Source organism: Pyrus communis, chromosome 11 (genome assembly GCF_041283825.1).
Source record: "Pyrus communis isolate YQ-2024b chromosome 11, ASM4128382v1, whole genome shotgun sequence".
Classification (NCBI taxonomy): domain Eukaryota; kingdom Viridiplantae; phylum Streptophyta; class Magnoliopsida; order Rosales; family Rosaceae; genus Pyrus; species Pyrus communis.
Window position 1 is genome coordinate 24,290,128 of NC_142575.1, and position 15,258 is coordinate 24,305,385.

The 15,258-nt window shown below is 36.4% G+C and overlaps 1 protein-coding gene and 2 pseudogenes across 2 annotated transcripts; 2 read left to right on the forward strand and 1 right to left on the reverse strand.

Annotated features, from left to right (window-relative positions):
* Window positions 1-1,351: 1,351 nt before the first annotated feature.
* LOC137742403 (mitogen-activated protein kinase kinase kinase 18 pseudogene) lies at window positions 1,352-2,762 on the forward strand (annotated as a pseudogene).
* A 3,114-nt stretch (window positions 2,763-5,876) lies between these two features.
* On the reverse strand, window positions 5,877-7,163 carry LOC137742900 (B-cell receptor-associated protein 31-like protein). The gene is made up of 2 exons (XM_068482840.2): window positions 6,748-7,163; window positions 5,877-6,240 (listed from the first exon to the last, which is right to left on the reverse strand). Exons 1-2 carry the CDS (start codon window positions 7,028-7,030, stop codon window positions 6,056-6,058), a joined length of 468 nt encoding a protein of 155 aa, XP_068338941.2. The 5' UTR covers window positions 7,031-7,163; the 3' UTR covers window positions 5,877-6,055.
* Window positions 7,164-8,211: 1,048 nt separating this feature from the next.
* LOC137742898 (imidazole glycerol phosphate synthase hisHF, chloroplastic-like) lies at window positions 8,212-14,775 on the forward strand (annotated as a pseudogene). Its single transcript, XR_015952999.1, has 19 exons — window positions 8,212-8,403; window positions 8,502-8,584; window positions 8,846-8,940; window positions 9,193-9,296; window positions 9,902-10,075; window positions 10,201-10,311; window positions 10,855-10,895; window positions 10,965-11,021; window positions 11,248-11,346; window positions 11,822-11,884; window positions 11,977-12,037; window positions 12,173-12,256; window positions 12,450-12,558; window positions 12,649-12,702; window positions 13,176-13,256; window positions 13,402-13,439; window positions 13,981-14,086; window positions 14,303-14,467; window positions 14,552-14,775. The product of XR_015952999.1 is annotated as an imidazole glycerol phosphate synthase hisHF, chloroplastic-like (transcript).
* The last annotated feature ends 483 nt before the right edge of the window (window positions 14,776-15,258 follow it).

Sequence of the window (15,258 nt, forward strand, 5' to 3'; positions counted from 1 at the left end):
TACCAGGGAGGATTCAAATTGATAATGTTGGAATCATCTAACATTGAAATTTGAAAACAAACAGTAGTCCAACGGTTAAACAATTTCTGATATTTTTTTTATTTTTCGCATAAATGATCTTTAATAAGTGATTTGAAAAATAGACAGTTTTAATAATTAAGTAACATTTTAGAATGAGAATGAGAGTTGAGAAGGTAAAACGAGAAGGTTGCTAACACTCAGTATTAGAATACGGGATTTCAAATGCATGAGCAACTGTTGACGGTTTGAGCTACGAGTTTTTTTGATTAAAAATTTATAATTCGGTTGGATTAGAAGCTTTCTAGTTTAGTTGGCCTTACCTCAAATTCTTGATGTACATTAATATCGGTTGAATATTCATATTAATGCCCCCAGTACTATGAATTCTTCAATTTCACATTGTCAAGTATTGTGCTGGTTTCGCTCTCAAGTTTCCACAAGCTCCAAAAGGAAATTTAATAGCGTTGACATAAGGTCACAAGACTAGAGAACAAGTCACCACTTAAGAACACATGTCATCACATTTACCGTATTTTTCACTATTATCGCAGTTTAACAATTTGAACTCATTAAATCCTAACATTAAGGCAATTGTTAGTAGCATTTCAAAAATCTCATTCTACACTCTAAACTTTCTATATTTGGAAAGAAAAATACACTTATGAGAATTGTAGTATGAGATTTTGAGAATGTCAATAACACTTCCCAACATCAATTATGTACGTAAACATATATAAATTTTACGATAGATTCGATATCAGTTGAAAATTCTTTACGTGCACGGTCAACTACAAAACCGGTAGACTCGATCAACCTAATCACAAACCTGAACAACGTTATCTCATTAATCCATTTTACTTGGATTCCGGAGGAGTGTGAACTCATTCAACCCACGTACCAAGTCATAGTGCAAAACTAAGTTCCATTCACACTAAACGAAAAAAATTTAAAACCGCGTTGAAAGAGAAAGACAATGCATCTAGAGGTTTGTTAAGTGCTTTTTGGCGTCGCAAAAAAAAAAAAGACTTCCGACTTCCCCAAAGTCCAAACGCAAAAGCACTTAAGCAGCATATTCTCCTCTTCCCCCCATAATCTCCTCTTAAGCCCGCAATCTTGGCATGTGGGTTCATGTGTCGCCATGTGGGTGGCGTTATTACAAGCCTTAGTAACTGCGCTCCAAGACGGCCAGAGCTGTCAAACCCCCCTCTTCCGTTGCCACGTGGCTCGATTACAAGAAGCTTTAACAGTTAATTATCTGGTTAATTAACATCTTATTTTATATACTTTTGGGGTTTACTTTTTGGACCCCCCCAACCCCAATGTCATGTATAAATAATGAGCATTTAGCCATTTAGGCAAACATTTCAAAACTGGCCACCAAACATAAAACTCAAAACTCTCACATTTTCTCTTCTGCCATGGAGCACTGGATCCGAGGACCGACAGTCGGCCGCGGCTCCACTGCCACAGTCTCCCTCGCCACCAGCACCATCTCTGGCGAACAATTCGTGGTGAAGTCTACCGAGCTCTCCAGCTCGTCCTTTTTGCAGAAGGAGCAATATTTTTTGTCCAAGCTAAGTTGCCCCCATATAGTTAAGTACTTGGGCTGCAATGTTAGCATTGAAAACAACAAGCATATGTACAATCTCTGCATGGAGTACGTAACCGGCGGCACGCTTTTCGACGCAATTCGGAGGCTGGGAGGGTCGCTAGAGGAGGCCATGATCCAACTGTACACACATCAAATTGTGCAAGGATTGGAGTATTTGCATGAGAATAAGTTGGTACATTGTGACATCAAGAGCCAAAACATTTTGGTGACCGAAGAGAGCGCCAAAATTGCCGATTTGGGTTGTGCTAAATTGGTACAAGGAGTTGCAGAGGACGAAGACTCCGTCGAGGCACGTGCTACTATTTCGGGTACGCCGGTGTTTATGGCGCCGGAGGTTGCTCGCGGTGAAGAGCAGGGGTTTGAGGCTGACATATGGGCTCTAGGGTGCACAATTATAGAAATGGCAACTGGTGGCGGGCCTTGGCCGGAGATAAATGATCCGGTTTCAGCTCTCTACCGGATTGGATTCTCCGGTGACTTACCGGAGATTCCAAGCCGACTTTCGAGCAAGGGTAAGGATTTCTTGAGCAAGTGTTTGATGAAAGATCCAAGAGAGAGGTGGACAGCTAAGCAGCTTCTTGAGCATCCATTTCTGGAAGAGCATTTGGGGTCTAAGTTCAATACCGAGCAAGTAATGGGGTCTCCAATTAGTGTGTTGGATCAAGGCCTTTGGGATTCATTTGAAGGATCTGAAAGTCCAACGGGATTGCAATCTGTTGAGGTTGAAGGTGTTTGTTTGAATTCTCCAACAGAAAGGATCAAGAAACTGACTGGATTTTCGACATTTTCAAATGCACCCAATTGGGAATTTGATGAAAGTTGGTCAACTGTTAGAAGCAATGGCGACGAAGAAATCAAAAACTTGGTTGTTGCAAACAACAATGTCGTCTCAGACGATGAAGTTTTTGCTGCAACTTCTTCAACTGTGGCTTCAATTGTTCTTGAAGAGATTGAGAGTTTAAACTCTGATGAGGATTTAGATTTTGAATTTATGATTAGTAATAGTGTGATAGAAGATTCTTTTGTATCAAACAATCTTGAAATTGAATCAGATAATCATAATTTTGATTTTATTCACTCCCATTGTTATCATTCGTGTCTTAATTTTGCCTGCCAAACTAGGCATTAGTGGAGTTTCTTTTCTATTTTGTTTTAGTTTTAGTAGTTCCAAGGGCTCCAAGCCTACAACATTAACAAATCACCGACTAGCTACTCGTTTAATGATACTGCTGCTCCCAATACTAGAAGAGGTCTCAAACTCGAATTGTCAAAGTTTCATAGTTAGTTCAACAGCTCAGTACTAATCAACATCGATATTGTTCGCAGCTTAACCATCATTGCAGTCTAATATGTCAGTGATTTTATACATAAGCATCGATGCAATTTTTCATTTTAGGAGGATTTGATGTTATTAAGGACCTTAGTTAGGGTACCAAACTGTGATTTTTGAATAGTTGTCACTCTAATTATTTATATAATTCTAAGGTTAATTAAGCATACACATAACCTGGATATGCATGTATATATTCAACCCTTTTGGCCTCTTATGCCGTCTCTATACACAAACCAAGAGGAGCTGTCTCTTGTGTTATCCAGAAGGAGAAACAAGGCCAGCTTGTATTTTTAGTTTTTTAATTTCTTTTTAATTTTTTAATACATCCCAATCATTAATCTTAGGAAGATTGCATTATTTTATTATACACCTAAGTTTTGCAAGCTAGGCCAGCCTTTTTGTTTGCATATATTTTCTTTGAATATTCTCCTCATGACAACAATTATCATGTGGGCATTAGGCTTTTCACTGACATGCATGTGAAGGGTTAAATACATTTACAGTCTGTGAAGAGCTAGCCATAGCCAGTGAATTGCTCTCTGCTGTGATGTTCGATTTCTTCCCTTTTGCAACTACAACAGTGGCCAGCTTCGGGCGGGCAGTTAAAAGGAGGACTTTCACGGCACGAGTACACTAATATTATAAACCTCGCTCTCGCATACTAGCGGAGAATATTCAAGTCTTCATATATATTTTGGCTTGACATAGAAGTCAATTTAATTTATTGATAGGTTGATGAAGCTTCCCGCGTGAACGAAGAAGAGAGACTTTTGTTAGACAATTGAGAGGAGTCAACAAGTTTGTTCCCACTACCTATTCTCTATCATGGCTATGTAGGTGAATAATATTCAAAATCAAAGTTTAATTCTTTCCCCATTCTAATATCATGGGTGGGGAGGGGAGGTGCTCAATTCGCAAATAAATAGTACACATCCACAAACTCTCTCTCTATAATATATGTTATATATATCAACTACCAACTTTTTCTCAACTCATAATTTCATTTTGCTCTTAACCACCGACACATGTATAGTTTGTACGAATAATTCTTGTATTACTTAACAAAATCATTTTCTAATTGATGCATCAACTGTCATATAATGTAATTCACCAAGAAAATCTAACTTATAACCTACTATGCATAGACACGTCGGTATCCCTTCGTACTTCCGTGTCGTGTCGTATTCCTTCACGGCCATACAACAATTCTTCTCGTCAACTTAACATACCATTCAATAGTCTTATTAAATTGGCATTACCTAACCTCCTTTGGCAATTGACATCTAGTGGACGAAGTAAAGCGAATGTGTTCTATGGCACCGCAAGGGGATGGAAGAATTAAAAAGGTGTTTGTTTTAATAAAAGAAAAAATGCATGCAACTAGGCGTAGAGTATAAAGGAAAAGAGACTTTAAACAAAGTCAACTAATTTTAAGACGTCAACTTATTAATCGATTAATCCAATCCATGACGAAAATCGACTTCTGGAAGAGTCAAACACGTTTGCCCTTCACTTTTTCCCTTCATTTTCTCTTTGTCATATTGAAAGGTCAACTCAGGACTCGCAAGACCTAAAGGTTTTTGACAAACAAACAAAATTTATGCGATCATCCTTGCGTAATTGTGAAGTGTCAAATATAAATACTCCAAGGCAATGCTAGCTCGTTTGTCTTTTTTTTTTTTTTTTTTTTTTTGAAAACTAGAGATATAAAACTAAGGCAAAGATGCCAGAAAGGTGCAAGGAAAGGCTACACCGAAGCCAACAAACAACAAAGCAACATAACAAAGTAGGGAAGGGGATAAGGAGAAAGACAATAGAACCGGGTTCTAGTGTCACCCCTACACCTGCCACCAAAATCAAGGGGGACAAGGCAATGCTAGCTCGTTTGGAAAAAAAAATAAAAAATAAAAAATAAAAAAATAAAAAAAAGAAGGCAATGCTAGCTTACCATATGTTTGGTGAATTGGCAGAGATTTTTCAGATCAGCACCATCTATTCGAACACCCTATCGAAATATAAGATATTTCGCCTAATATTGGTATTCTCTCGTTCTTATCTGCAAATGGAAAACATATATATGTGGCTCATTTGATAATTAGGATTTAATTATATTGAATAGCTTGATGGTAGGTTTCGCTTTCTGGAAGATGGAGTTATCATATCTCATCAAATTGTAGACACCAAATTAGCCTGTTCAAAGGTTTTGCATCTTCATTCTTCACACCTACCAGAGTTAAACTAGCCTATTAGAGCTCATGAGCCAATTTTACTCCCTAACTTAATTATTTTTATGTTAGGGTTTGAATAGGAAAATAAAAGTCACATTGAAACTTACTTGACTTCTCATAACTTAAATTTTTGTTATCAGTTTCGTTGAGCATTTGGTCACTGCGGGTTTTGATTTAGTTCTCGTGGTTGTTGTTTTTTTTTTTTTTTTTTTCATTTACTTTCCTTTATATTTCTTAATAAAATGGTGAAGGAGGGATGGGAGGGGTTTTTTTGGTGTAATGGTTCTCATCTCTATAGAGAAAGTAGGTGCCTTGCACGCGACTATTGCCGAAAAGCTAATCTCGCCTAATTTTTCTTTATTGAACTTGTAAAAAAATTAAGTGTTTGTGCTTTGGACTTTAGCAATTAGGGTCTGGTTTTTATGTAGACTCAAGGCCGACCAACTCTACAGATATGGGTACAATCGAGTTCGAATATCTCTCTAAGCAATTTAAACCTTTATAGTTGAGTACCATTTGTATATAAAAATCGACCAACTCCCAATTATTAAATTTCAAGCCCCACTTACGCATGCTCCCAGTTTATCACATTGTGTGTTATCAATAAAAGAAATTGCACTTTGCATGTATTATATTTACATGAGACCCTAGTAGTTCATCTATTCTATGAAGCAATCTAAAATTTAGCAAGCTATGTATGCATTAATATGTCACTGATGATCAATCTATGTTGATTTGAATTACTGTTTGGGGATTAATGAGAAACTTTGGTATTTACCAATTCTACTATTAATGTAAACTAATTAGTGAATTCATTATTGGGAGCTTCTGCTAGCTCATTTGGTTATTCTTCTTCATAAGTCAGCTTTCGGCTGCCTTATCTATCATCTGTGTGGCTTTCTTCACTTGTGCAGGAGCAGTAGTTTCCCTGTGCTCTTGGTCCTTTTTCAGATTCTTCACTTCTTCGACGCGTTTTCGGAGCAGATGGAGCTCTTTGATATAGTAGTGTAGTCTATCTATAACCATTGCCAGGAATAAGGAAACCCCTGTGCAATGACAAATATTTCAAGTATAAATAGAGAAAAATGGCATAATTACAACTATAGCTAAATAAAAGCATATAAATTATGAACAAAAGTTAGCCTGTAACTATAAACCGGTGTTTGGCATCGATCGAGTTGTATTCGGCACCTTGCTGCAAAACCCTAACCGAACTTATAATTAAGGCACGCTATGTATTTTTTAACTGGGACAGAAGGTTTATAAGAGTTGGGTGACTCCACCGATTGGATTTAGGGTGCATGGAGCCTCAACTTTCTTCACTTCCGACAAAGCTTTTTCTGCTTCGGAGAGTTATGTTTTACAAGACTTAACATGACATGAGATTGGTTACAAAATTGCCAACACAAAAGGATTTTCATTCATCGCCCAAAAATTAGATACATGCAATCATCAAAATTGAAAACTCCTACAACTTTACCCTAACAAGGTTACTGACATAGTTTTTCCCCAAGTAAATTTTAACGAAAAGGGTTACTATGGACATAGCTTACCAATGAGAGATGCTTCTAGGAGACGATGTGCCATAAGAACCTCATCTGTTGGATTGACAAAGCCTGTCTCTGTTAAACGTTTCTGAACACTGAATACACTATATATGGTGGAGCTAAAGAAGACGAGAATGGTTCCTCCCACGCTCTTCGCCACCAATGGCCCTCGCCCTTGCTTCGATCGATCTAACCCCACGATCACCAACTTCCTCAGAGGGGTTTGGAACAAAAGGCTCAGAATCAATACCATTTCAGCCAGCACGAGTGTAAACAAAACTTGATTCATATTGCTTCTGGTAATTAGCAACAAAGTTGATTTGTTCTTTCAATGATTTTGCTAATTACATGAAGGTGAAGAATGTTGAAAATATAAGGTTTAAAAACCAATGGTGTAATAAATGTATAGGGTTTGTTTTGTAGGTGTCCTGTGTGATATGTTTCTTCTGAGTTCCCAGGAGATTCAACAGCTTGCTTCTGCAAACTTCAAAATCAAAGAATTGTACTTTCCATGATTACATAAGGCAGGGATAGAATAATTTCATCATGTCCCCAAGGACACACTTGGTATATGTGTCTCTTAGGGATCGGACATCTTGTTTCAGGAAATGAGATCTTTTTTCAAATGGTTCTTTTTAAGTCATTGAGAATAAAGAGGGCTTCAGGTTAAAAGTGATTAACAAATAATTTTGTAATAACATCAAATATTTTTATAAGTGAGGGATTGTCTTGATGAATAAAGTTTTTTTTTTTTTTTAATTACTGTGTATCCGTTTTTTCATTTCCGTCTTTCCTTAGTATATAGCTTAAAGTATTAATTTTGCTATACTAAAGAGAAGAAACCATCAAATATTGTTGCATTATGGAGTATGGCCTACTAATATTAAAGTGTGTATGGCTTTTTAGTCAAAAAAGCCTTTGGAATTGGCATAACTGCTTACTTCAGTCCTTTGACAATGAAAATCAATAGAAGTGGCCTCTAAGTTTGTCCACCGTAAAACATTTTTGATCATTTCGTGAAAAATCAGTTAGTACCTTTGTTAAGTGGAGGGGTTGGTTTATTAAAAATACCGTCTAAAAAGTAGTCATGTAATCATTTACATGACAATTTAATGATAATATTGAAATATTTAATGGTTGACAAATCCATAGACCACTATTAATATCATGACCGTTTAGGCAAAAAAAACCTAAAACAAATAATGAATTCAACGAAAACGGTGCGCTGCAGTGTTTTTTAAGACACATACTCTGTCATCTCCTCCTCTTACCAAATTAGCAGGGAGTTTTAATGAAAAATCCGCGATACTGTTCATTTTAATGAAAAATCATATTTTTATGCAAGTCAATCTTATATTATTTACTTTACTCTTTATTTTATCTTTATCATTAAAACTTAAAATTTTCAACTATTTTTTATTAGTTTTTCTAATTAGCAATAGCATTAGCTGTAGGTCCCAACTCACTTTCGACTCTGCAGTTTGTACTTTGTACTCAGACTCAGGCGGGGAACACTATCTGCAATGGAGGCGCCGCCATTCGCCTCTTCCACCAAGACGCTACCGTTTCGCTCATCCTCCCCTGTATTCCTTCCCAAAACTCTCCTCAATTTCAGACGTCCCAGAAGCTTCTCCGGCCGTGCCTCCGCCGCCGCAGATTCCGGTGCTCCCTCTCCTTCTCCCTCCCGTCTCTCTAATATGTGTTTTAATAAATCCTAATTAATTTCAATAATAATTGAGTCTGTTTGAATAATGAAACAGTGGTGACTCTGCTCGACTACGGCGCCGGCAACGTTCGCAGCGTGAGGAATGCCATTCGCCACCTTGGCTTCGACGTCAAAGATGTAATTCTTCTCTTCTTTTTGGTCAAATGTCTATCTTTTCTTGGTTTCTCTTTACCTGAATTCTGACAATTTGCTTACATTTGCCTTCAATGTAATATACTTGTAAATAATATCTTTTGTGATGCTGGGTAAATTGTATTCATTTTGTGTGTTACAGATTTTATTAGAAATTTAGAACAGAAAAGAAAGATATCGGAAATCAGTTTCGTGTAAAGGATAGTAAATAATTGAGTTATGTTTTAACAGAAGTTCGAAATGTAGGTCCAAACTCTGGAAGACATTCTGAATGCCGAACGCCTAGTTTTTCCCGGTGTGGGTGCTTTTGCTGCTGCCATGGATGTGCTGAATAAGAATGGGTATGTGTTTCTTTTCTTTTATATCGGATTCTACTAGGATCAATTGTTCGTTGAGTCCGTTTAAATGGATTAGTGACAAAGAAGGGATAAAGTGCATGTTTGGAGAACGGGAAATGTGATTAAGTTACTCATGATCAAAGAAGCATCGTGACAATGATTGGTAGTTAGTTTATCTCTCACTTGTAACTAACCATATAATAGTTGCTTTTTAAATGGTGGAGAAATTTCAGACCTTTAAATTTTTTTTTTTAGGATGGCGGAAGCAATCTGTTCATATATTGAGAAGGATCGACCATTTCTAGGCATTTGTCTTGGACTTCAACTCCTTTTTGAGTCCAGTGAAGAGAATGGACCAGGTCAGTGCTTCATGGCTCATTTTTCACCCACTTTGTTTTTCAATTTTTATAATTAATCATCTAGATGGATCTCATCGTCGAGTATTCACTTATGGTTAGTTGGATGGAGTAATTTAAAAGGCATTGGATTTCTAAATAAGGCTAACTATAAGAACACAAATATCATGTATTGAAAAGGATTTGGAATAATTTGATACAATGTATTAGAGATGGATTTGCAATTGCTGTATAAAATGATTCATTTGACATGAATGATTCTTTTCGTTCCATGTATTGTAAAGTCCAGTTAATGGATTTAGTTATATAATGGTACCTAAAATCCCTAGAATAGAAATCACTCTTCCGATATGATAACATTTTGCATTTCATACTGGCATACATAGCAAATATTGAGGATGCAGAATCCAGTCATGAGTTATCGTGATAATGAAAGCCTCTAGTTGTTATGTGCTATCATAATTAGCGACGAGTGAGGGAGAGAGCTTGGTTTAAGGAGATAGTGATAGAAACAAATTAATGTGAATTTAAATAGATCTAACAATATTATAGCCCTTGTATTTTTATATATTTAACTTATAGTTGAACTGATGTTATACATGCCTCAGTGAAGGGTCTTGGCTTGATACGCGGAGTGGTTGGGTGTTTTGATTCATCAAATGGTTTTAGAGTTCCACACATTGGATGGAATGCTTTGAAGATTGAAAAAGACTCATTAATTTTGGATGATGTTGGAAGCCATCATGTCTATTTCGTTCATTCTTACAGAGCCATGCAAGTATGTCTTATTCTCCTATTTTACAGAAAGTAGTTTGTGTTTCATGTATCTGATACATACTTCTACTAAGAGTACATTGATTTGTACATTTACTGGGTGTGACATAACTGTGTACCAATTTTCGGTCAGATGAAAACAAAGACTGGGTTTCGTCTACTTGCAACTGTGGAGACAATTTTATTGCGTCTATTAGAAGGGGAAATGTGCATGCAGTTCAATTCCACCCGGAAAAGAGTGGAGGCAAGATATCATTCCTCTCTCCTGTCTGTTAGTAGATTTTAATGGTAGTCCAAAGTGTACAGGAATTGTAGGAATGTTTCATATCTTGTTTCTTTTAGTAAAAAGGTAGCAGATTTTATCTCACATGACTTTCGTAACCCCTATAGCGAGGAACTGAAGCAGAAAACTGACAGTCAAAGAGGCTTTTAGTTAGAAGCCCCAAACAACATTTAATTTTAGCCAAAATTCAGAAAGACAAAATTAAATGCAAAATTTACTCAACTCTCAAAAGTAATGAAAGAAATGAAAATTAAACTCTTGAAATTTTCTGTAGACTTGAAAAACTTATCATTTTCTTTCCTAGAATGAAGAGATCAAGTTCCTGTTTAAGGGTTAGGCGGTGGATCATTCTGACCTTTGCTGTGTAATTTTGGCATTCTGAGATCTATTTTATAGACTTTTGTTCCAATTCACTTTATCCATACATGAAATGTGCTTTAGATGTATTTTCATGATGTGAAGGCCTATTATTGACATCAATATTAGCTGAATTTGAATGTTTAGATGCTGGTCTTTTGATATTGAGAAGATTTTTGTATCCAAAGGTAACCTTTGTACTTATGAGAAATATGCTTCCCATAAGTTGACTACGTTTAACCATCTAACAATCTGAGATGTACTTGTGAAGACTGAAGCTCACTGAAAGGAAGGCTTTGAAACTTGCTAAGAGGGTAATTCTTATTGACTTATTTTATGGTTTCTCTTTTTGGTGTTGGGGGGGGGGGGGGGGGGGGGGGGGGGGGGGTGGGTTTTGGGGGGTGATGTGTGTGGGGAAGGGGATTCAATTTTAATATTGTAGTCCAACTTACAATATCATATGTCGGACTTGGATTATCACTTAGCTCGTTGTCTGTCATATGCTGACTGTGAAGGTTGTCCCTAAATTGTGTTGCTTAGGTGATTGCTTGTCTTGATGGGAGGACGAATGACAGGGGAGATCTTGTTGTAACCAAAGGTGACCAATATGATGTAAGAGAGCACACAAAAGAGAATGAGGTATTGCAACAATTCTTGACACTTTCCTTATACATTTTTGGTGATTTTTGTACCTTGTTTCTGGATACAAATTGTCATGTTTACAAAAGATTTTATAAATCCCATGAGTGAATAATAATTTATCTCAGTCAAAATTTATAAGATCTAGTTCAATAAGCCCCACTTATGGATCTTACTGTAGATTCTTTGCTTGTTTCAAGCACTTCTGGTTTGATAGTTGATACCTTTTTTTCCCTATTTGAGTATGTGACCTGCTTTAAAAAGGATCAGAAGCAGCACCCGAAGAAAGCGTATCTTTGGTTTGACGGAATATTGTTATTAGTTAAAAGGAAAAGGGTTACTTTTTCTATTCATTGGGGTTCTTGTTCTATCATGACTGTTCAAGATCTTACTTGATATCTTTTCACATTCTTGATATGGTTCAAATTATTTTCGTTATATTGCTTTCATGTCTGCTAATCAGAAACTTTAATAGGTGAGAGAACTTGGTAAGCCTGTGGAGCTTGGTCGACAATATTACAAAGATGGGGCTGATGAGGTATGCCTCCTTAAGTTTGAACAAAATTCACTGCTTATATATTATCAAAGAGCCATAGTAATCTGCTGAAGTCTTGGTTTTGAAATTTTCAGGTCAGCTTTCTAAGTATTACTGGTTTCGAGACTTCCCTCTGGGCGACTTGCCCATGTTACAGGTTTGCGATAGAAAATCCGTTAATGTTTGACTTGAATCTTTCGGTTGTGACACAATTGAGAGTTCTCTGATTTTAAAGCTGGATTGTTACATGTTAATTAATTTCCTAATTCTTATTTTCTTTCATGCTTTGTTGGTATTGAGATATACATCAGAAAATGTTTTTGTACCATTAACTGTCGGAGGTGGCATCAGAGATTTTACAGATGCAAATGGCAGGTATAATCTTAGGTGTAAAATTTTGATGGACCAATAATTGTCTTTTCTTGCACATTTCATCTTTCTTTCCTGCATATGTTTTTCTCTAGAGAAACTCAATCCAATAGCTTCAACTCAAATTATATATGCCAATTGAATGTATCAGTATGGAGTCTATGGACATGGATTATAGGTTCACTTTTTTATTTTTCAGGCACTATTCTAGTTTAGAAGTTGCTTCGGAATATTTCAGATGTGGGGCTGATAAGATTTCTATTGGAAGCGATGCAGTTTATGCTGCAGAAGAGTATTTGAGAACTGGAGTATGCAATAACTTTCGCTGTTTCAAATTCAGGTCTGTGCAATCCACATCTATGTAAGCCGCTCTAATGGTTGTTCAACTGACTTTTCAGGTAAAAAGTGGAAAAAGTAGCTTGGAGTAGATATCTAGAGTTTATGGAAATCAGGTAATATGTTGTCCAGTATATGCATCCATGCTTAACATTCTTTTGAGTTAATCTGCACAATTTGACATAGGATAAGAAGTCTCAGTACACATTTTGTTATATTCCAATTAATAACAGCAATGCAAAGTGCTAGTCACTCCCCCAAATTTATCATTTTCCTTAGCTGGAATTGTCCCAGCGTCCGTTTTTGAAGCATTTTTTTAACCCTCCGAGAATTCATTATGGTTCTTGTAGGACCATAACTTAGGAAACAAGAGTTGATAAAGAAGCTCATCTCATTTTGTTCTTTCTGCTTTTACGTGTTCTGAATTTATTGACGGTGAAGACTTTCTGTATGGAGTCTTGACTGACTAATTAGTCATGGTCACCTAGATGGTTGTAATTATGTCTGGTCACCTAGACGGTTGTAATTATGTCTGCCATTATGTCTTAGTCTTGCAGAAAGCATGGATCAATGTTTTTATATGATGCAGGCTGTGGTCGTGAGCATTGATCCTTGCAGAGTGTATGTTAAAAATCCAAAAGATGTAGAGTTCTAAGGCTAGCAAACCCAGGTAAGGGGCCGTAACTTCAAATCTTTCTTTCCTCGTTTCTCCTACTTGGATATACCGTTGATCTTCATGTTTTATAGAGTAAAACCATGTGTTAAAATATCTAGGAAAGTTGTAAAGAAATAAATTCTCTTAATGTTAATTTCAGGTCCAAATGGAGAAGAATTTGTATGGTACCAGTGCACAGTAAGTATTCTTTTCCTTTGCTTTCTTTACCTATGTAGTACCATTCAAAGTTAAAACATGATACATTTCTGAAGCATGCATATTACATGGAATTGCTTCATTTAATTAATCCCCATAAAATAAAATAGCAACGAGAATCCCCTGAACCTCCATGTCTGGGAATTTCCTTCAAAATATGCGTAGTCTGGCATTAATTATCAGCTCTAAAGACTTGATTAGGAGTATATATTGTTGATTTAAGATAGTCGCGGGTAGAATTTTAAGTTCTTCACAAGGGAGAAAGGAACTTAGAGTAACTTATGTCATTTATTTTTATCCCACACACGTGGTTTTATCTGTTTGTGCTCCATTGAATTGTTCATTATTCCAATTTAACTTGTATTATGATACACCGTGAGACATTTCTGTGCTTCAGTTGTATGTTAAATATATAATTGGCAGGACAAGAGGATGAACTTGGTTGTCAGATGCAACAATTAGAGATCCTTATAACAAGATTTTCCTGATTATATCTTGAAAATATCTGTTGTTTGTTCTACAGGTTAGCGGTGGCCGAGAAGGCTGACCAATTGGAGCGTATGAGCTTGCAAAACCAGTTGAGGAGCTTGGAGCTGGAGAAATACTGCTAAACTGCATTGATTGTGATGGTAAAGATTACTATTGCTTTCCTCAAAACTTTTTCTGTTACAAGTTAATTCCTCAAAACTTAGTTTTAGTTTCTCAAACTTCCCAAATGTTAGAAACTATATGTTTTGTTCTGGAAGGCATTGCTGTCATTTACAATTTTCTTTTACTTCATTCTCAAACTAGTTTGTTGTTTTTGTTGGATTTTCATGCTTATGTCGAGTCTTCGATGCTTTCAGGTCAAAAGAAGGGATTTGATATAGATATAATAAAGCTGATCTCAGACACTGAACATTCCTGTGATTGCTAGTAGCGGTGCTGGTTCTGCTGAACACTTCTCCGAGGTGTTCAGGAAAACAAATACATCGGCTGCCCTAGCGGCCGGCATTTTCCATCGGAAGGAGGTATAGCTTTTGAACATTTTGTATGACTTGTTAGCATCTAGGTGCTGATTATCATTGTTAATACTCTGATTATAATCCTTGCAGGTGCCTATTCAGTCAGTGAAGGAACACTTGTTAAACGAACGCACAGAAGTCAGAATCTGTACCCAGCGTTGCCGAAAGATGTAGGTGACCGACTCCTTTTTTATCGCAAAAAGAAAAACGTTTTAAGAGATGTGCAGTCCGTCAGTCTGCTAAGCGGAAACTTTTTAACTCTTTGATCCCGAGCATGTACCTTCATGTTATGGCAGCGATTTCCCCAACGAAATTTCGAGTTATTTAAACAGGGCACCCTTAAATTTTGAGGATTTTTGCAGAACTAATAGTATTTAAATGTTGCAGTGCTGTATTTTACAGTATGATGTTATGTATTACTCGGCAGGTGAGACTTTTCAATATTTGAATTTGAACCTAAGTTTATTTGTGGCCGAGTAATTTAGCTCCTTCCTTCGCCATCTAAAGGTTAAATATGCAATTAAAAAGGAAGAATATCATATCTCGTATCTGAACGTTAAATGATGAATATATTAAATAAATGCATATAACGTAACCAGTTGCAAAATTTTGATTTAGCATTTGCAAATGGGGGCTTTAGATCAATCCAAAAAATCAACATGGTTATTAGGTTATGTCCACTGCTGTCTTTTCTCCACTTTTATTTCTTTTATACTCATTACATATATATCTTTTAAATATTAGAGATAAACAAAAATCTTTTAATTTCATGCATAACATATGACTGTAACTTAAGT

Excerpts from the sequence above, each read along its gene's own strand:
- LOC137742900 (XM_068482840.2), bottom strand. The coding sequence starts at position 7,030 with ATGAATCAAGTTTTGTTTACACTCGTGCTGGCTGAAATGGTATTGATT. Across the intron at positions 6,241-6,747 it reads CCTAGAAGCATCTCTCATTG|GGGTTTCCTTATTCCTGGCA; the intron begins GTAAGCTATGTC and ends GTCATTGCACAG.